Source organism: Eulemur rufifrons, chromosome 18, assembly GCF_041146395.1.
Source record: "Eulemur rufifrons isolate Redbay chromosome 18, OSU_ERuf_1, whole genome shotgun sequence".
Classification (NCBI taxonomy): domain Eukaryota; kingdom Metazoa; phylum Chordata; class Mammalia; order Primates; family Lemuridae; genus Eulemur; species Eulemur rufifrons.
The window spans coordinates 47,236,458-47,258,591 of record NC_091000.1 but is presented as its reverse complement, the minus strand read 5'-3'; the positions used below and the strand labels follow the sequence as shown (position 1 = coordinate 47,258,591).

The window sequence follows — 22,134 nt, the reverse complement described above, 5'->3', positions numbered from 1 at the left end:
ACTATTTCCCAGAGGATTTCTTCAGATGTTTAGAATGAAGGAAAATATCCATTAATAAATGAAAGCTTTTTGTGTGTTTTTTAATTCTTTAAAAATGACTTTTTATATCTTCTCTTCTTTAATAGTAGAATTAATACAGAATATAAAACTGAGAGTATAGGCGTGGCATATGCCTACAAAAATTTAGGTTTTGCCTAAAACTAAGATGTTCCACAATGATAACTATCTAAACGCCCTACACTTGTCTAAGGAAAAAAAAATTAGGAAGTTATATCTCAATTATCTCAATTAATATTAGGAGTATGTATATGTGAGGTGAATATGTAGTTGCACCTAGAGTACATTGTAATCTAAATATAACAGTGTCTTTTACTAGTTGGTTCTTGTGAAATGTTTTGAGAAGTGGAAATTTGCAATAGAATAATGACTTAAAAAATTTTACAAAAGGAGAATATAGAACTATATAAATAATTCCACTCAAATTTTGGAGGTAACGTTGTATAAATGTAACACTGGGCTTTTAAAACTAATTTGTCATATTAATTTGATTGCAAAGCAGCTTGATCTGAATTTAGTTATTTTTTCCAACATCTTAAATTGACATCTTGAAAATAAACTAGTAGTCTATTAAGTTATTCTGTATGTCTTAAGGTATTTGTATTTGGCCACATTATTTCGTGCTCATAGTACAACAGTGAGACAGAGAATATAAATAGGTCCAATCCTTTGAGGCTTTAGCTACCTATTTCAGTTGTAATTTTGTGAAATTAAGAAATATAGAAGAATATACACCATTTATTGCTAGAAAAAAGTTTAGCTTCTCAAATTGAGCGTGAGGTGCCTCTACTCTGCACTGTGCCCTGCTGTTCCAGTGTCCCTGTCCTCAGTCTCAGTCCATTTTATGTACAAAGGTGATAGCTTGCAATAGCCTTTTGAGGCTGCTATCATTCCATACTGATTTTATGGATAAGCAAACTGATGGACAGAGAAAGGGAGTATTTTGTTTAAGTAGGTCACCTGGAGGATCAGTGAGAGTCAGTTTATGAACCTTGTGGTAGTGACCTTCACTAAAAAAAGGATAGATTCACCCAGGTGCAGTGGCTCATGCCTGTAATCCTAACATTTTGGGAGCCAGAGGCCAGGAGTTCAAGAGCAGCCTGAGTAAGAGCGAGACCCCTATCTCTTACAAAAAAATTAAAAAAATTAGCATGGTAGTGCACACTTGTAGTCCAAGCTACTCAGGAGGTTGAGGCAAGAAAGATTGCTTGAGCCCAGGAGTTTATGGTTGCAGTAAGCTATGATGACCCCAATGTACTCTAGGCTGGGCAACAGAGTGAGACCCTGTCTCAAAATAAATAAATAAAAATAACCAAAAGGAAAAAAAAAGGATAAATTCTATGGTCTTTTGTTACCTTAAACCAAATTCTTTCAAAACAAATGGGCATTGTATTTGTTTTATTTTGAGAGTGCAAATAAGATGTCATTCTATACCTAAAAAGATGTTTTTTTTTTCCCTTTTGTTCCTAAATGATAGGAAAAAAATCAAATGCAAATTTGTTCTTAGAGAACACTGGACAAATTCTCTTTGGAGTGAGAGGGAAGATGATACAACTCCACCATATCATCATCATATAACTAATAACTATGTTTCCTATGAGAAACAAATGTTTGCTATGAGAAACAAGTGCCTGTTGAATATTGTACTGAAACTGAGATGCATTAATACACACCTACAGCTATTGTATGTAAAACGACTTCAGCATGTGAATTTTGGTGTGTGTGTGTGTTGGGTGGGAAGGGACACAATTTAGCCCTTATAGCTGCCTTCCTTTATGGAGAACAGCCCACAGAGTCCATATCTGTATGCAACTTTTCCAAAGGAGAATATTCAAAAATTGCAAAGTATATATCACATAATGCTTGCAGACACCCTGTATGTTATTTGTCTAAAATATGTGCCAGCTTGTAACTAAATATTAACAGTGCTGCCAAAGAGCAGAGAGAAACTTGTTCACTGAAACTGCCCCATATGAGATATGAAGTTATTATTCAGCCTCACATCTGACCATCATTTCTGTCTTGAAAGCAGTAATGAAATAGATTGTAAGAGCTCATTCTCCAAAGCAGTAGCCCCAGTGGGAAGACCATCTTTGCTCACTCTCCCAGACGGTGGGCAGCCCAGATCTAGGTAAAGAACTGAAAAGTCTTGTTGTGGAGGAGACATAAATGTTGTTTAATTATCTGCAACAGATTGTTTTTTTTTAATGTAGCAGTTTAAACATTAACCTCATTCTTAGTTTCCTTTTGTCTGCTTCATTGCTTATTATGATAGAACCAAAATTAGGCCTAGTCCATAGAAGGGAGTCATCCACCTCTGACTGTGGGCTGTTCTCCATAAAGGAAGGCAGCTACTAAGGACTAAATTGTGTCCCCCTTCCCTTCCGCTCCCCCAAAAAATCCACATGTTGAAGTCCTAACCCCTAGTACCTCATAATATAACCATATTTGGTGATAGGGTCTTTAAAGAGGTAATTAAATTGAGGTCACTAGGGTGTACTCTACTCCAGTATGACTGGTTTCCTTTTAAGACGAAGAAATTTGGACACAGATATACACAGAATAAAGATGATGTAGTGACACAGGGAGAAGACAGCCATCTACAAGCTGAGGAATAAGGCCTCAGAAAAAACCAACCTTGCTGACACTTTGATATCAGACTTCCAGCCTCCAGAACTGTCAGAAAATAAATTTCTGTTCTTTAAGCCACCCAGTCTGTGGTATTTTGTTACAGCAGCCCTAGCAAACTAATATAGCAGGTAACACATTAATATAATGTTACATGCCAAATTCTCTGCATCCTTATCTGTAGATCAAAGATACCACTAGCACTTACTTCCACCAGAACTGAAAAAAATAAATTAGATAATGCACAATCTCTAGAAAATAGTACTAATAAAAAAGAAATATTTTTATTACTGTGATAATAAAAATAGTACTTAAAAAAACCTCTAACATTATTTTTTTCCCAATATGCCAAAAGCATGGCAGTTTTGGCCATATAGTTTATTCCTTGAGGGCAGATCCTTAAGTGCAGAGCCATAATATAAACTCTGACTTAGTCATCCCTCAAATAACAGAATATTAGAGCAAACTAAGTGAAGAAGTTTCAGATGTGCAGAGAGAAAAGCAAGAGACATACATGAATGAGAATAAAATACTGAAAATAGAAAAACTGGATGGGACACCGAAGCAGACCATTATGATATTCCATATTAATTAAGAACCTACCCAAGCCTCCTCAACAGGGCAAAGGAACACAAGCCTTTGGAGATTGACATATTACCCCATACTTGCTAACTGGTTAACTTAGATACCTCAATGAGCCTATGATTCCTAATGAGCAAAATGGAGATAATAAGAAGGTCTCAGTTTTCTTAGAAAGACTTTATGAGATGATCTGCACTGCTTCCAAACATGTTCTTGGAACCTGGATGAGGTGCATCTATGAAAGTCACTATGAAAGAGACATTGCATAGTTTATTTTTTCTTTCAACAAAATAAGTTTGAGAAATAAAAAATAAATATACTTTTGTAAATGTTCAACCACAATGTGAGTTTTTCCAGATCCTATATTTTTTATATTTCCTGAGTTAGGCATATAATATTGGCTCAATTAAATAATGCATTAATTAAACCAGATTTCAAGATCTGTATCAAGTACCATCGGGGGCATGGAAAATTATTATAAGTAGTTTATGAACTTTGTTTTTTAAAATGTTGAAACAAAGACTGAGTATATCATTCTCCTCTCCTCTCCTCTCCTCTCCTCTCCTCTCCTCTCCTCTCCTCTCTTTTCTTTTCTTTTTGAGACAGAGTCTTAGCTCTGTCACCCTGGCTAGAGTGGCTTCAGCCTAGCTCACAGCAACCTCAAACTCCTGGGCTCAAGCAATCCTCCTGCCTCCTGAGTAGCTGAGACTACAGGCGCACACCACCACGCTCAGCAATTCTTTTCTATTTTTAGTAGAGAACAGGTCTCCCTCTTGCTCAGAGCTGATCTGGAACTCCCGAGCTCAAACCATCCTCCCACCTTGGCCTCCCAGAATACAAGGATTACAGGTGTGAGCCACCATGCCCTCTTTTCTATTCTCTAAATCTTTCTGATTAAGTAAGTATAAAGTGTCAATTTGATGCTGGCAGATCTTTAAGGCCTCACTAACACTTGTTCATCTCTCTCTTTTTTTTTTTTTTTTAATTTGTAACAAGGAACAAGTCCCAGGTTTAAAGTAGTGGGCAGCAAACAGCATATAACTTCAATTGAATAATATTGTTTTATTTTATAGTTTTATAGTTGTCTTCTGTTTATGGTCAGAAGTAGAAATTTTCTACTAGGGTAGTGATACAAAGTTGTCCTTTAAAATAAATTGATTGCATTTTCTACAAAGTGTGTTTAAAGAAAAATATTAAGTAAATAATAATATAGATTGTACCCAGATACAATAAAAAGAAAAAAAATTGTAAAAATGGTACTTAAATGACAAGATTAAACAATACTGAAAAAAATAATATTGTGGATGTCATAAAACATTAAATGATAAGGAAACCTACTGTGGCTATATAATCAGCCCACTGTATCTGTGCGTTCCACACTAGTGGATTCAACTATTGCGGCTCAGAAAATAATACCTCAAAATGAAGGTCTCAGGAGCAGCCTTGGAAGCAAAAGTTTTTCTTCTGACCTCGACTGTGGCTGTTTTAAGACTTTTGTCCTATACAATTATTGTTTTGCTTTGATTCATCTCAAAAGTCATTTATAATCAGCTACAGTTCAAAATATGCTGCTTCTTTAAGAAAATCCATGTAAAGGACTCTGACAAGTACTCTAGAATACAGGTTTCTGATAATTTTGTATGTCATACCATTGGACTAGGATAAAAACTTCCAGGACTCTAATTTGAAAAGCTAATACAACCTTAAGGATTGCTAACCAAACATCAAGTAGAACAGGAGTACATTATGTAAGACTAAACTAATAAAAGACTAAAATAATTGGGAGGGGGAGAGACTTTTTTGTTTGAAACATTGCTTATTCTTTTTTTATGTTTTGTTTTCCAGAGGGGGGAAAAAACTCTTTTTTTTCTTTTGAGCTTACAACAAATTGGATAAAATATACTTTTGAAACATTGCTTCCCTCTACCTGATTTCTCCATAATTTGGAAACTATTTGTGAATATTCTTAATTTATGGCAATATGGTTATCTGGTTTTTTTGTTGTTTTTTGTTTGTTTGTTTGTTTTTAAATGGGACACAACTGGATACAGACATTGGTTATTTTACCAAGGCTTTGGAATGGCATATTTTCAGATACTGCCAGACTGCTTTGAGGAATTGAGTTTGACTTTACAGAACTGATCAAAAGCCCGTTGGAAAGACTGGTCTGGTACTTTGTCTATGTAGTTCCTTTACAAGGTTCCTGATCTGTGGTAAGTAAAGAATGTGCTTTTTTTATAGGCCCAAGAAGCTCAAGTTATTTTGGGACCTCGAGAAAAGAGGAATTCACCCAATTCATATAGGTATTGCAGACAGTCCGATAGCAAATTCTTGGCTTGAATAGCCTTGAGGCTTTTAAAAATCTAGTCTGAGATTCCTTAAAAAAAAGTTCCATCAGAGCCAACTTTAAAAAGAGGCTGCATGGCCAATCACTATTGTTGTTGCACTTTACACCAGTAATCAGGCCAAGTGTAATAAGACTAAAATTATTTTGCAAATAAATTGGCCCTACTGTGATTTGTGTTTGGTAGAAATGGGGGACTGGAGAGAGAGAAATTATATTTAAAAAAAAAACAAAAAACCGGTACATTTTTATTAGATTCTAGCCTTGTCCATTGTTTTTGAGTTTTTATTATTTGCCTACAATTTGGAATGCATCTTGAATTCTTTTCTGGCTACAACCTCTAAGCTAATGCTTCCATTTTTTTTTTTTTTTCCTGACTTGGAATCACTGAAATCAAAACTTCTTTTTCTGAAGCTCTGCAAGCTAAAGCTAGACAACTTCATACAAACTTTGAAAAAAAATGATTACAGCAACTTAATATTATATATGAACAGACCATGCCTGCTGATATATGGACTACTGAGAAAGTTCACTGAACACCTACCTGATTTGAACTACAATCTAAGAAAAATCTTTAAAATTGCCACTATCTTCCCTCATTTCATCTAAAAACGCTTTGAGCTCAACATCTAAAAATCTTGTTTGGTTGCCTTCTGGATTCAAAAACTGAGTTTATAGTTTGTTCTAACTATTAACATTTGTTTTTCTTTTGTTTCCATAAAAATGCCTCTTATTAAATATTTGATTGTTCAAATCATGTAGAGGCCTGACTTTGGTAGAAACTCATCTGCAACACCTGAAATGAGGTATAACTGTTTAGGCAATTTTGCTTATTCTTGGGATTGAAGACTGGTTCAGTGGCTTATAATACTAATAGCCAACTCAGTTTTTAGACTGTGAAACTTCTTGGGGATGTTTTAGACTGAGAAATGTTGGGGCTCAGACAGCAATACCCCAAGATGAAGGTCTCAGAAGCAAAAGTTTTTCTCGTACCTTCTGACCTCCTGTCTCTCAATCCCATTCTCCCCTGAGGCTAGTGATAGAAACTAAAATCCCTCTTCCCCAAGGTAGGTCACAGAGACCAGAACCCTTTTCCTCCAAAGCCCCCCATAAAACCTAAAAATATTACTCTAACTTTTTCTCTGCCTATCTGTGTAAAAACTGGCCATAAAGGAATTCTCTGACCTACCTTGTTTGACCATAGGTTATAAGATCCCCACTTCCAGAAATTGTCCTACCTCTTACGCAGAAGGAATGAATACATGCTCAGAGAGGGCAAGAAGAACCTAGACAGAAAAGCCTGCTGAGTTTCCCCACTCACCCTATGAGCATTAGAGCATACCCTTTTTGTCCAATCATATTCCTGTATGGCTGTCTGTACTCTGTTGAACCTATGCATAAAAACAATTTCCCCTGTATCTTTGGGTCCTCATTCTATGAGTATGTACATAGATGAATGTATTCTCCTGTGTATACATGTTAAATAAATTTGTATGTCTTTTCTCCAATTAATTTGTCTTTCGTGAGTTGATTTTTTAGAAAACCTTCAGAGGATGAAGGCGTACTTTCCCTTTGGTCCCTACACAACTATCTGTGGATTGAAAATATTTGGAAAAAAAATCAAAGATAGCAACACAACAATAAAAAAATACAATTAAAAACAGTATAATATAACAACTATTTACCTAGCATATACATTGTATTAGGTTTTAAAAGTAATACAGAGATAATTTAAAGTATACAGGAGGATCTGTGTCGGTTATATGCAAATACCATGCCATTTTATGGAAGACCTGGGATTTGGCATAAAGGGAGACCCTGGAATCAACTCCCCATGGATACTAACAGACTACTGGATTTTATCTTATCTTTATAAATTATATTTCTATTTATGTTCAGTAAATATATAAATTATACTATATTTATTATTAGCTGTAACTGCTATAGGAATTTGAAAGGGGTAAATATTCTGTAATGTGGCAATCTGACAAAGTTTCTCGGAAGGCGTTCAACCTTGAAAGAAAATGTTGCTAAGATTTTAGTTGGTATATTACCAATTAATGTATAATGAATTACCCCCAAATTTAGCAGCATATTACAGCAAATATTTCTTACCTCTCAGAGTTTCTGAGGGTCAATATTGTGGGAGGAGCTCAGCAAGGTGAGCTCAGGATCTCTCAGGAGGTTTCAGTCAAGGACTGTGGTTATCTGAAGACTTGATGGGACTGGAGCTTCCATGACCCAAGAAGAGGCTCACTCATATGACTGTTGGCTAGTTTCTCACCTCGTGGGTATCTCTCCAGGGCTACTCCTGACACGGGCTGGCTTCCTTCCTCTGGAGCGAGTGATCCAAGAGAGAGTGGGAGTGATCAAGATGGAATTCCCTTATCTAATCTTGGAAGTGACACATCCTCACTTCTGTTGTATTCTGTTGACCAACCCTGGTACAATGTGGGAATAGCTACACAAAGATGTAAACAGCAGAAGGCAAGAGTCACTTAGTACCATCTTGAAGGCTGCTTCCCATAGTGGGCAAAGAACAGTGTCTCTCAACCCTCACAACCATAGTGTCACCTGGGGAGTTTCAGATATATCAGATGCTCAGGCTCCTCCCCTGATTAATTAAATCAGAATTTTTGGCATGGGAGCTAGGCAATGATACTTTTCCCCACTAAAGTTTTACCAGTGATTTAGATGCGCAATTAAAGTTCAGAACCATTGGATGGAAGAGGAATGAGAAATTGGGAATATAAAACTGATATATATAATTAAAAGGTCTTTTTGGTAATTAATTATGTGGATAATGTTCTAACAAGAGAAATTATGAGAGATTTTTCTCTATTGGCTTGAGACAAGGGTGGAAATAAGGCTTGAATCTAAAGAAGTAGCAGGAAACTTGAAATTCAGGAGTGGACACCTTTATCAGAGGATTGGGTATGACTTTAATATTTGTGGGGTCCCTGATGCCCCCAACTTGAAGCAGATTCATAAAAGGTGGTTTTTCTCATGGGCATTTGCTTCGTTCAGAGGTTGTGGAGAACGGGACTATTCTGAAACAGAAAGCAACTGTTGAGAGTGAAAGTCCTGGATTTCCCATCATTGTGATGTCAGATAAAGTCCCACACATTCTGGAAGCTCCCTCTCCATTTCTGTTACCCCTCCTCCAGCTAATTCTCTCCTTCCTCAGTTTCAACCACACTGACTGTCTTGCTTTTCCTAGACGAATACCAGTTATCCCTCCCTCCCACTGCTCCCACCCCAAACACCTCAAGGTCTCTTTACTTGTTCGTTCTTTATTCTTTCTACAATAATTTTCCCGGAAGATCTCTCCCTCATCTCATCTTTGTTTAAATTTTACCTTCTTGAGAACATTCTGGGATTATGTTATTTAAAATGAAAAATACAAAGCCTTTCTTTTCTGCTTTTTTAAATCTCCCAAACATTTAATATTATCTGACACTTTCTTTTAATGTACTTGTTTGTCTTTTCCCTTAAAAGAAAATAAATTCTGTGAATGCATGACTTTTTGTCTGTTTCGTTCACTGTAATATTTCTGGTACCTGGAAGAGTTTCTGGCACATAGCATGTGTTCAACAAGTATCTACTGAAAGAAAAAATGAACTGGCAAACAACTATAGTCAACACTATATGGGCTGAACTGTGTGATTCAGTTTGATGAGTAGGTGAAAGTGTCTTAAGCCTTTCAAATGCTAAATAATACATAAAATTCCTCTTTAATATATAAAAATTATATGTATATAACAATCCCAATTCACAAAGTATTCTCACTGATCATCACAACAGTCATATAATTGTGAATTGCTTTTTTCTCCAATTTACAAATGTAGACATTGAGTTTCAGAGGAGCCAAAATCTTGACTTTTAGGAGTTGGCCTCCTAATTTCAAAGTGTAGGTCCCATAGGTCAACCATAAAAGAGGAGACCAGTAATGTCGGTTAAAAATGTATTACAGGGCCGGGCGCGGTGGCTCACGCCTGTAATCCTAGCACTCTGGGAGGCCGAGGCGGGTGGATCGCTCGAGGTCAGGAGTTCGAGACCAGCCTGAGCAAGAGCGAGACCTCGTCTCTACTAAAAATAGAAAGAAATTATCTGGCCAACTAAAAATATATACAGAAAAAATTAGCCGGGCATGGTGGCGCATGCCTGTAGTCCCAGCTACTTGGGAGGCTGAGGCAGTAGAATCACTTAAGCCCAGGAGTCTGAGGTTGCTGTGAGCTAGGCTGACGCCACGGCACTCACACTAGCCCGGGCAACAGAGTGAGACTCTGTCTCAAAAAAAAAAAAAAAAAAAAAAAAAAAATGTATTACAAACAAAAATATTAAATACTAATAGAAGACCATCTAGAAACAAGTTACATATCTGAGATTCTTGGGTTTAAAAGAGCTGAAATTGTAAACATATAGGAAAGACAGGGAAGTCCCAGCTTACAAATAGGCCGGGTGTATGTGTGTAGTAAATGTTCAAACAGGAAGGAGAAAACTCTGGAGAAGCTTCAAGAAAGGAAAACAATTTAAGTTGGAATAATCAGGAAAGGTTTCAGAGGAAGTAAGACTTGAGATTGGCTCTAAAGGACAGACAGGATTTGGATGGTGGACCAACATTGACTTTACAGTAGCGGAGAACAGCTGTAAGGTATATTTTAGAAAATAATAATTCTACCTATATGAACCTAATATTAGTCCATTTCTTCACTGCAACAATAACAGTAGTAATTTCAGATTGAATAATGTTGGTTGATCTAGTAAAAAAATGGATTTCTGCAAAGGGTTTCTGATGTAGGAGTTGTCCCAATGAAGGGAGGAAAGAACCTCTGAACTCGACAAGTGGGTTCTTGGCTTCATGTGGGAAAGAATTAGAGAGCAAGCCAACTAGCAACAGAAAGCTTATTGAGAGAGAGAGACAGTCTATGGCCATAGCACCCCAAACACGCCTGATCTCGTCTGATCTTGGAAGCTAAGCAGAGTCGGGCCTGGTTAGTACTTGGATGGGAGAGAGATAGACAATACATCTTACTCCACATACAGAGTAGGGGTCCTTTCCCGAGCAAGAGGTGGACCCCTTATTCGGCAATGGTAACATTTTTATGTATTCACAAAGCCTATTAGGGAATAGCTGTATGTGACCGGCATTGTCTTGAGGCCAGGCCATAAAAGTTAATCACAAACTGCTGTCACAGAAAGGTAAACACAGTTTGTAAGGCATACAGCTTATTATTAATAATTCATCCATCCTTCGGTGGTTCTGGGCTGGCAACATACTGGTGACTTCTTTGTTCAGGGTGGTTAGGGTCTGGTATCAGTCAAAATGGCTGCATTCAGGCTTTCTTGACCTTCATTTTCTGTCTTAATCCTACATTATCTTGTCAATGGAAAAGAAGCTAAACTCTGTAAAATAATTTTAAAGAGATTTATTCTGAGCCAGATTTGAGGATCATGACCCAGAGCCACACCCAAGAGGCCTTGAGCAAGTGGACTTGGGGTGGCTGATTTACAGTTTGGTTTTATACATTTCAGGGAGACAAGGGTTACAGATAAAGTCATAAGTCAATACATGGGAGGCATACATTGGTTTGGGCAATCTCAAAGGGTGGGGGGGCTTACAGGTTATAGGTGAGTTTAAAGATTCTTTGGCTTATAATTGGTTAAAGACATGAAGCTTTGTTCAAAGGCTTGGAATGTTTTAACATAGAAGCTGTTTATCAGAGATAAGCCACCAACATATATTTGTTGTGTAAATTAAGGACCTATAGGTTTGTCTTGCATACCCTGAGGCCTGTTAATGGGTTACAAAGGATGTCCCCAAGAAGGGAGGGGGGCATGATAAGGCATGTGTGACCTCCTTCCTTCTGGGAGGCAATTTAGTTTTAGAAAATTCCTTTGGCCATGAGGGGGTCCACTTAGTCAGCTGGTTGGGGGAGTGAGCCTTAAAATTTTATTTTAGTTCACAATTTCCATCAACCTTTTCGAAGCTGGAGGGAAGACAGTTACTGGCTTTGTCTGAAGACTCAGCTCCTTAACTTTGTTCTTTGCTCTTTGAGCTCATAAATTTGGCCCAAATTTTGTGCTTTTTATTCCCACAGGCCTAGGTCATTTGCCTTTTAATGGGAAAAGATTGACTAATACCTAGAAAAATAATAAAGGTGTTGGGTTTTAAGATCATACTGTCTGATGGTCTGTAGAACACTTGGGACTTGTATCTCACATTGATTCCTAAAAGAGGCAAAATGGCTCTGCCATCCTAAACACTGGGAGACCACACTTCTCTCTTGGAGAAAATGCCTTCCCACTACTCTCCCTCCTTTGTGTTTCAAAATGATTGCCTTTTTATCTAGAATTTCCCCCCTTATTACAGAAAAAAGAGTAATGGGGAAATAGAATGAGATGAAATGTGTAGGTGACTCAGAGAAAAAACTGACCTACATTCTAAACTCTTTTAACCAGGAAAAACTTTGACCATGTGAAAATAATAGTAAACAAACATGCCATTCCTTGAAGTGGAGAAACATTAAAGGTGAATGGAAAGTATGAAGCAAAAGCAAAATCAAGTTACATCATAAATTAGAAAGGTGTGGAGCTGGGGGAGTGCAGAGTACTTTGATCTACCTAGGAAGAATGCAAAGAAAATAACTATTAATAGAAAAATTCAAGCTGCTGACATAGCCTCTGGATTAGCTAGGGAGGATCCAAATGTTCCTAACTGGTGGGAAGAGGTGCTTCAAATTGGTTCTAACTTTTTTCTTTCCTTCCTCCATTTTATCTCAACACCTTGAGGTCATTTTGTGCAAATTAGGCCTAAAATGGAGGTAGCAAGAAAACACATTTCCATCACTTACCTTAAAAAGAAAAATCTAAAGAGCATACCACTTGGATTACATATTTATTGAGTTCTCCAAGATTTGGAGGCCTGAAAATGATGGTACAACCTGCAAAACGTCCAGCTAATTATTTTCTTTATATGTTGATAAGATTTTTACTGTAAAGCACATTTGAAATTTTCTAGGCACTAGGGGAATTCTCAGCATTAAATGAGTCTGGATGTTAAGTGAAATAAGCACAATAAAACTCCTGTTTTGGGTGTTTGACGTTTGTAACACAAAAAATTTTGTGGCAGATAATCTTAAACACCAGAAGACAACAAAGTATCTTTTGCATAAATAAAGCGTTTATTAAGGGATTCAGAACAATGCTGCCTTTGGCTACTTCTAAGGGAGGGACAAAATGAGCAACCAAAAATGAGTTCTTTTTGGAAAGTGTGGATGGCTCTGAAAAGAGCCTTGGGGTGTGGGCAGCTACCGAGGAGCTCACTTGGAGCTGGTGTACTTGGTGACAGACAGCCTTGGTGTCCTCGGACACAGCGTGCTTGGCCAGCGTCTCCGGGCAGCTGCAGGCGCACGGCCCTCTGGATCTCCCGGGAGGTGATGGTTGAGCGTTTGCTGTAATGCGCCAGGCGAGATGCCTCCCCCGCGATGCGCTCGAAGATGTCTTTGACGAAGGAATTCATGATGCCCATGGCCATGGACGAGATGCCAGTGTCGGGGTGGACCTGCTTCAGCACCTTGTACAAGTATATGGAGTAGCTCTCCTTGCCGGCTGCGCTTGCGCTTCTTGCCATCTTTCTTCTGCGCCTTGGTGGAGCCTTCTTGGAGCCCTTCTTTGGGGCTGGGGCGGCCGACTTGGCCGGTTCAGGTATGATGAAAATTAGCTGCAAAGAAAGTCTAAAGGATCAGAAAAGAGGTTACGTGGAGTAGTACCTATGCTGTTTATTTCAAAACTTCTTATGCAACTGAGGCGGTTAATAAAATCATGTATGTGATTGCTGGCGACCCTAGATGACGTCACATATAAACTGTCCAGTCAAAATAAACGTTTTTCATAACCGCGATTCCATTGGTTTAAGTGAACTGCACCTTTAGCCAATGGCATTGCTTTATTTTCGCGCCCAATATTGACTATAAGTACTGTAGCTTTGGCTTATACACTTTAGACTTTCAGCCATTGTGGTATTACAATGTCGGGACGCGGCAAGCAAGGTGGCAAGGCTCGCGCCAAAGCCAAGACTCGTTCCTCCCGGGCAGGACTTCAGTTTCCTGTGGGCCGTGTGCACCGCCTGCTCCGCAAAGGAAACTACTCTGAGCGAGTAGGAGCCGGTGCTCCGGTGTACCTGGCGGCCGTGCTGGAGTATCTGACCGCTGAGATCCTGGAGCTGGCAGGCAACGCTGCTCGTGACAACAAAAAGACGCGCATTATCCCTCGCCACCTGCAGCTGGCCATCCGTAACGACGAAGAGCTCAACAAGTTGCTGGGCAAAGTCACCATCGCTCAGGGCGGTGTCCTGCCCAACATCCAGGCGGTGTTGCTGCCCAAGAAGACCGAGAGCCACCACAAGCCTAAGGGCAAGTAAGGTATCGATAGCACCGCCTCCGGAACCAACGGCTCTTTTCAGAGCCACCTACTATTTCTCTGGAAGAGCTGGGTCACCAGTAAAAAACGTCAGTAGTTACTGGGGAGAGGAAATAAATCATTTCATGTAACAACTACGGTTTAGCAATCCGTTTTAGATGAAAATGAGGTACCTTCCAAGTTTCATAAAGTGTCTGTCCTCGGTAAGGAAATAGGCTGGGAGCAGTACTAAACTCTGGAATGTTGTGTTTCCTGTAACCACATGTGAGGAAGGCCAAACCCTTGTGCCTCATCTGCACAAAATTGGACTCCCTATCTTAATCTAATTGAAGATCTTGCCCTATTATGATAAAGCTCAAGTCAAGCTGGAATATCACCACAGTCGTTTGCCTTATGTGCGTGATATTCCAACAGACAATTTCATAGCCAGCTGGTTTCAGAACTGTGTAAAAGTTTTAGCCTTAACATCTTGTGGTGTGTAGTTTGGGTGGATGACGCTTGCTAAAGTATCCGGCGCCTCAACCGGGAGTACACTTCCTATTGATGGAAAAGCAAGGAAACTAACCAACCAGACTATGGCGCGGGACTTTTAAACTTAAGAGGCTTCATTGTAATCGCTCAGAAAACTGACTTTTGAAAACCAACGGCTGCAGATAGTACTTAAAGGTTAATTAACTGGTAATTTACACAGAGAGCCAGACATATTAACCATTTAGTTCCTGGCTTTAGGCTCGAAAAGACTGCCTTGCTTACTTTGGGCGTCCAACTAAAATGATTTTCAGTTTCAGTTTAAGTCCGAGACAGATAGTGACCTCAAACCTCATATCCATACACTGTAGGCTGAGGAAATTCCCCCAAAAATCGGAGGGTGAGGTTGGGGCAAAATTAGTTTTATTCTGTGTACAGCAATTTTCAGAGATCTCTGGGGTGGCTCTGAAAAGAGCCTTTGGGGCTTTGTTGCGGCTTTCACTCGCCAACTTCCTACTTCTTTTTGGGAGCTGCCTTCTTGGCCTTTGCAGCTTTGGGCTTCGCTGCCTTAGGCTTGGCGGCCTTTGGCTTGGCCGCCTTCGGCTTAACCGCTTTGGGCTTGGCGGGGCTCTTAGCTGCCTTCTTCGGCTTCGCAGCGGCTTTAGCCTTCTTAGGGCTCTTCGCCACTTTTTTGACGCCAGCTGCCGCAGGCTTTTTCGCTTTCTTCGGAGTCTTCTTCACTGCTTTTTTAGCTCCCCCAGCCTTCTTGGGCTTCTTAGGGGTGGCCCCAGCAGGTTTCTTAGCTTTAGCCGCACCTGCTTTCTTCGCTTTGGGCTTGGCTTCCCCGGAGGCCGCCTTCTTGTTCAGCTTGAAGGAGCCAGACGCTCCAGTGCCCTTGGTTTGCACCAGAGTACCCTTGCTTACCAAACTTTTGAGGCCCAGTTTGATGCGGCTGTTGTTCTTTTCTACGTCGTAGCCACCAGCCGCTAAGGCCTTCTTAAGAGCGGCCAAAGAAAGACCATTGCGCTCCTTAGAAGCGGCCACAGCCTTAGTGATCAGCTCAGACACAGGGGGCCCGGTCGCCTTGCGCTTAGCCGCGCCTGCACCGGCCGACTTCTTAGTTGCTTTCTTCTTAGCGGGGGATTTCTCCACTGGTGCCGGGGCGGCTGTCTCCGCAGGAGCGGTTTCCGACATGGTGATAAGAAACTGCTAGAAAAGAAGAGATACCAAATCCAAAGAGCAAGTTTTGCAATGCTGCTTTGCTCGGGCCCGGGGCTTATATAAGCCGGCGCTGCTCTGTGATTGGTGGAGCGTCCAATCCACCGCCCTTGGGCCGCAGCCGCTCCCGGTTGGACTCTCAAATTGTGTTTGTTAGTCCCCGAAATTTGATTAAATACTTAAAACAACAGTACAGAATTTTACACTTTGAAGCTCCAAAGGAGGAAAACAGCTTCCAGGTTCACGTACTTGTTTGTGTTTTCACGAATCATGAGCAATTGACGAAAGATATTTTTAAAAATCCCTTCAGCTTTTCATAAGAATCTACCCAGCTGAGGGCATCATGCTGGTTAGTTGCATGTTGCAATAAATTTCTACTAAGTATCCAGTGAAAGTTATCTTAAAAGATTTGTCCCTAAGTTCAGCCTTTGATTTTTGCAAGAGGAAAGATACTAGGTTCCTTGGTTTGGGCATAAACTTTGTTTCTAACTATAGCAAGTAACACAGGCACAGAGCAACTGGTTGCCTACAGCCCTAAATTAACCATGTAGATCTTACTTTTGAAAACCGGTTCTATCTCTTAGGAGTTTCCACGTGCTGATATCTTTAGAGAATGAGATTTTGCAGCTTGGAAAAGTACAGATGTCAGTCAGAATGATCTCTTCCACATTGTGGCAGGAGAAATACAAGTCGTTTTGACTTCAGAATCTAACCACCTGGGTTCAAATCCAAACTTAAATTTGCTATACTTTCTGATTGAGGTGCTCTCTTTAGGTCCTGGGCAAATCCATTAAAATAGGGAAGAAAAGTACTTAGCATAGATAATTTGCTTTAGATAAAACTGTCAAACATGTTGAAAATTATGCAGTGGCTCCCAGTGGCACTGAAATGCACAAACTGTTTAGATGACCTGTCAGGTTTTCAAAACGTTCTTTCCACTGATCCCACTGAAATCTCCATCAACATTTAATAAGCTGCATGCACCACCAGGAATACCCTCTCTTATAAACAGTCAGGATACATCAATATGGATTTTTTATGCATTAAAGTGCAAACAGACTCATATTTTAGAATAACTGGCTACTGACTATAAGAAGATTGGATTTGGTATTGAAACACTGAAGTTTATAGAGGTTCAGAAGAATCAAGGAAAACATAACTGAGGCAGTGAGGTTGGAATGAAGGGTGAAGTTTGCTGTTTATTGGGGGCGGCGGGGAGGGGAGTGGATAGGATTTTGTGCCTGAGTAACAGAGGAGATCAAGGATGATTCAAATCTTTAATGAAATCAAGTTACTCAGTTCTTGCTCATGAAATGCTGTACTGGAAAGTTTAAAGTAGCCAACACACTTCATCCTCTCTCCAAGAGTTCCTGGAGGGGTTGGCAAACTAGGGTCTAATCTGGACAAGTGGCTTGTTTCTGTATGTCCCTCAAGCTAAAAAATGCCTTACATTTCTAAAGGATTGTAAAAAGCAAAAAGAACATGTGAGATTATATATGGCTTTCAAAGCTTAAACTATTTACTACCTGTTCTGTTTGCTGTGTTTTGAACTTCACACAGACACAGATAATGCTACAAGGCCTCTTTTAGAACAATGGAAATTGAGATTTAAAGAAAAGGAGATCTTCACAAGAAAATGTTCTAACCAAGCACTTTCCACTGTTTCAAACACTAAACTTTCAGAAGATCCAGGGGAAAAAGACCCAAAATTCTATGCCTAAAGGGGACAGGGCTATGATAATAAGAGCTAACATTCATTAAGTATTTACTAAGTGTCAGTAAGTAAACTTAAACATGTTCTACAGGTTTTTAATTCATTTGCCACATTTTACAGCTGTACAAGCTGAGACCCAGAGAAAGAATGAGTAACTTGACATATACAGCTAATAACTGGCAGTTCTGAGATTTAAACCTAGACACATGGCCTCAGCTCTATTGTGATGGGAGAATACTATAGGGGTGAGAAGAGAATTATATTTGAATCTTGGAAGGGACAGCATCAAATTGTGTCCTTATACCTAGCAGACATCCACTGAAGGAACTCTAATTGTAAGAGGCTTCTGGCCCCCTTAGGCCAGAACTGGGGTTTTGTTTGTTTTCTGAGTCAATTCTCAGAGTTTCCAAAAAGCTTTTGGAGTTAGTTGTTAAATCCAAGAATAGGGGAAAGAAGGGAAGGCCCAAAAGGGCTGACTGCCTGAGAAAACACTCAGGAGAAAAATTGTCTTCACATAACTCTGCCATCTCCTAGAGTCAAGATGTGTACCAAAAAAGGTAAACTGCAAAATGAGGTAATGATAGTCACATAGGAAGAGCACATGAGGAAACTTTTTATACAACTGATAATTCTGGATAAAGTAGAAACCAGGAACAGCTTTAAAATGCCATCTAAGGTTTAATTCTCAGTCTGATTCTCTATTTGAAGAAAAAAAAAAAAAACCAAGAATATACAACTTCACAGACTGTGACAAGCACATGGTGTAATGACTTTGGCAAATATTTTTTAAGATAGACTTACAGAGGTAGAGGGTGTTCATTTCACAGATGACAGCCTGCAGTAGGTCAAAGTATACAGCTCTTCAGAGGCCTGCTCCCCACACACAAGCTAACATATGGCTTGCTAAACATTACATTGAAACAAACAAAAGATAACAGGTTTTTCATTTGTACAAATTATGGGGTACAAGTCCAATTTTATTACACACATAGATTGCATAGTGATCATGTCATGGCTTTCAGGATATCAATCATCCCAAGAATATACATTGTGCCCATTCAATAATTTCTCATCATCCCCTCCCATCCCCACCATTCCAAGTCTCTATTGTCTATCATTCCACTATGTCCACATTTTTTTAGGACCCATGTAACAGGTTTTTTAAACACTCATGATAGTACCTGTTCTGTTTCTTAGTGGCACAGGCCTGTAAGCAAGAAAACACATTTCTTAAAGCTTAAGAGGTTGGATACCTTAGAAAAATTAAACTTCATTAGCACAATTGTCCACAATAAGGCATGTAAAGTTTTTCACTCTGCGTAATCTATTATGTCTCTAAAAATTTAAGTTCCCTCGTTTATCCAAATAGGATCTTGTTACATCTTACTGCACTAGGAGGATGAGCTGGTTCTGCACTTGCAATGAAATTCCGTTATCACATCGCCTCCCAGACTGTAATGCAATCCTCCATAGTCTTGAACCGTTCTGTGTTCACGCAATCTGCACAAGTGCACAAGTATAGGGCTATAACGTTGCGCTTCAAAAGTTAACAGCTGCTTTTTGGTGACCAACTGAGGGGCTCTGAAAAGAGCCTTTTGAGGTGGGATGCATACTGGGTCCACTGGAGGAAAATTTATGCTCTCTCCCCACGAATGCGGCGGGCAAGCTGGATGTCCTTTGGCATAATAGTCACTCGCTTGGCGTGGATGGCGCACAGATTGGTGTCTTCGAAAAGCCCCACCAGATAGGCCTCACACGCCTCCTGCAGCGCCATCACCGCCGAGCTCTGGAAGCGCAGGTCGGTCTTGAAGTCCTGCGCGATCTCCCGCACCAGGCGCTGGAAAGGCAGCTTGCGGATCAGCAGCTCCGTCGATTTCTGGTAGCGGCGGATCTCGCGCAGAGCCACGGTTCCGGGCCGATAGCGATGAGGCTTCTTCACGCCGCCAGTGGCCGGTGCGCTTTTGCGGGCCGCCTTGGTGGCCAGCTGCTTGCGCGGCGCCTTACCCCCGGTGGACTTGCGAGCAGTCTGCTTTGTGCGAGCCATGTCTACCCACTCAACACAAGTGAGAACAGGAGTCGGTCATCCCGGTATTTATAGCGACCCTCGTGTTCTGATTGGACGATAGACTGTAGCGTTTCTTGTTTCACCCACGGAATTGGTTACCGCTTTAATCCTCTCAACATCTTTCCCGCCTTCTTAAAGACTTTTTTTTTTTTTTTTCCTCGTTTCACAGAAAAGACCGGTCGTACTGGCTTTTAAAAAAGCCTCTAAATTTCCCATACATCAAAATTCTATAAGACTGTTGGCTTGAAGATCTACAATTGCCCTGCACTATTTTAAATAAGGTGTCATGATTGGATTGACAAAAAGTTTGTTGAATAACGTGAAAAGGAACTTAAGACAATTATTTTTAAGTAGAGGCAACTAAGGGGTGAAATTCGAGCCCTATCCTAATGACAGTATTTGTCGAATGTGCTTAAGAACGCCCGAACACTATTATGTTGAAAGGGCCGACCAACTTTTTCTGCAAAATGTCATACTTAACTATTTCAACTCTATCAGGCATTGCGGACCACACTGTTGTAGCTACTCAACACTTGAGGTTGTCACGGGAAAGTAACCTATACAAACTGAAAGAGCCTGTCTCACTGCAACTTTTGCAAGAATTGGAGACCTAAACATTTCAGCTTCTGTTGTAGAAGCTGCCACCCTTTAACTAGTAGATGACGTAATGCTCCAAAGTACACCAAGCTACACCCCACGTAAGATCTTTAGTGTCTTCCGGAACTAACAAAAGATTGGCTATCCCTTAGAATGTAAGGCTTTTAAAAATGCCTACAGCTCTTTACCAAGACTTAGTGGGTGGCTCTAAAAAGAGCCTTTGCAAAACGGAGTCACTAAATGAAATTATTAGCCGCCGAAGCCATAGAGGGTGCGACCCTGGCGCTTGAGCGCGTAAACCACGTCCATGGCCGTGACAGTCTTACGTTTGGCGTGCTCCGTGTAAGTAACAGCGTCACGGATCACATTTTCCAGAAAGACCTTAAGAACTCCGCGCGTTTCCTCGTAAATAAGGCCAGAGATGCGCTTAACGCCTCCACGACGAGCTAAGCGGCGGATGGCAGGCTTAGTAATACCCTGGATGTTATCACGTAAAACTTTGCGGTGGCGTTTAGCGCCGCCTTTACCTAGACCCTTGCCGCCCTTGCCACGACCAGACATGCCTACGATTCAAACAACCTTGGCGGTGTAAAGCGTTGGAGGCAGTGATTTATATAGTACTAAATCGGACCTAATTGAAAACTCTCCATACCAGCTGTGTCCGCTCTGTTAGTTCTCAGACCTGGAGCCCTGCCCACGATTCAGGAGAAATGGAAAGGGCGGTGCTTAAACTCTAGAATCTAAAAAGATGTTTAAAGATTACTCAGTCCACCTTCTCCTACATTGTTTTGCGCTGCCCACCGTTGCAAACTGCTTCTGTATAATCTCAGTGTGATCAGCCTGAGGAGTGGCAGACTGCAATAAACGTCACCTGGTGTACCTTCAAGGTGGGCTTCCTCACTTTTCTCCAATTTGGTTCTCTACCTTTTTCCTTACCGTTTACTCTTTCTGTCTCCTTTCTTTTTGTTTCTTTCCCTTCTCTCCCTCGCGGCCACATTGACTCCCTCCTTGTTTTACCTACCCTAACCCCCCACCCTAATTCTTTTTGCAATTATGTAACTGAATCCGAGCTGGTACCACTTGCCACAGGACAGTCAATAAGTCAAGACACACGGTGTTGGGGCAAGGAAAGTGACTTTTATTCGGAAAGCCAGCAAACTGAGAAGATGGCAGCCTTATGTCCTAAAGAACCATCTTAAGTTAGTATGAACTTCAAATTCCTTTTTATGTTAAGGGAATGGGAAGGGAGAATTTGCAAGAAGGAACGAAGGACCACAGACATCTGGGTGCCTGTGAGGGTCTGAGGAGGTTGTAAAACTTATCTGCTTTTGGTCAGTTAACTTTGGAGGGCATAGACGATCAGATCATGATGTTCCTATAAATCTTTAACACAGCATTGTTACTTGTTTGTGTACTTTTCTTATCTCCCTGGGAGTTAGTTTCGGGAAAGGGAAGGTAATCATCTTTCTTTTAGAGTTGAACTCTATAAACTAATTTTTTCTATAATTATCTGGCCTACATGTAGAGCTAAACAGAAGCTTTTAACTTAAAGGGTATTGTTGTTGAGGGTCAGAAGGAAAACGGAGCTAGTCATACTAAGCCTTCCTTCTACGTTACATACTACCATTTATGTGTAGGGGAAGAAAAAGTAATTTTCCCTCTACCATTTCTGAGTTCTTAGCTGGGACTCCACGTGATAAAAGACAGATTAACAGGAGAAAAACATGCAGAAGTTTATTATATCATATAGCATATTTCATATATATGTGCATATATATACATATAGTATATGTATATTTCATATATATGTGGGAAATACCTGGAAAAATGTGTAAGCCTCATAGAGGTGGCTTAGAATTCAGTCTTAAATACCATCTTCAGCTGGAATACAGAAGGGTGTTGCAGGAGCAGTCATGGTGACCCGGAAAAGCTTGGTAAACAAAGGTAAGGTTTTTTTAATGCAGATTTAAATCAGTGGCTTTTTCATGGATTAGAGTCTCTTGATTTAGAGTCATCCTTCTCTTTCTGGTACAGAGAGGG

At 40.2% G+C, this 22,134-nt stretch overlaps 4 protein-coding genes and 1 pseudogene across 4 annotated transcripts; 1 reads left to right on the top strand and 4 right to left on the bottom strand.

Moving 5' to 3' along the window:
* Nucleotides 1-12,933: 12,933 nt before the first annotated feature.
* Nucleotides 12,934-13,628, bottom strand: LOC138398798 (histone H2B type 2-E-like; annotated as a pseudogene).
* A 12-nt stretch (nucleotides 13,629-13,640) lies between these two features.
* On the top strand, nucleotides 13,641-14,033 carry LOC138399085 (histone H2A type 1-F). The gene has a single exon (XM_069493576.1). The coding sequence runs from the start codon at nucleotides 13,641-13,643 to the stop codon at nucleotides 14,031-14,033; it is 393 nt and encodes a 130-aa protein (XP_069349677.1).
* Nucleotides 14,034-14,951: 918 nt separating this feature from the next.
* On the bottom strand, nucleotides 14,952-15,750 carry LOC138399077 (histone H1.5). Its single transcript, XM_069493567.1, has one exon. The coding sequence runs from the start codon at nucleotides 15,692-15,694 to the stop codon at nucleotides 15,014-15,016; it is 681 nt and encodes a 226-aa protein (XP_069349668.1). The 5' UTR covers nucleotides 15,695-15,750; the 3' UTR covers nucleotides 14,952-15,013.
* A 3,313-nt stretch (nucleotides 15,751-19,063) lies between these two features.
* LOC138399081 (histone H3.1) lies at nucleotides 19,064-19,481 on the bottom strand. The gene has a single exon (XM_069493571.1). The coding sequence runs from the start codon at nucleotides 19,474-19,476 to the stop codon at nucleotides 19,066-19,068; it is 411 nt and encodes a 136-aa protein (XP_069349672.1). The 5' UTR covers nucleotides 19,477-19,481; the 3' UTR covers nucleotides 19,064-19,065.
* Nucleotides 19,482-20,343: 862 nt separating this feature from the next.
* On the bottom strand, nucleotides 20,344-20,655 carry LOC138399096 (histone H4). Its single transcript, XM_069493587.1, has one exon. It carries the CDS (start codon nucleotides 20,653-20,655, stop codon nucleotides 20,344-20,346), a length of 312 nt encoding a protein of 103 aa, XP_069349688.1.
* Nucleotides 20,656-22,134: the final 1,479 nt, after the last annotated feature.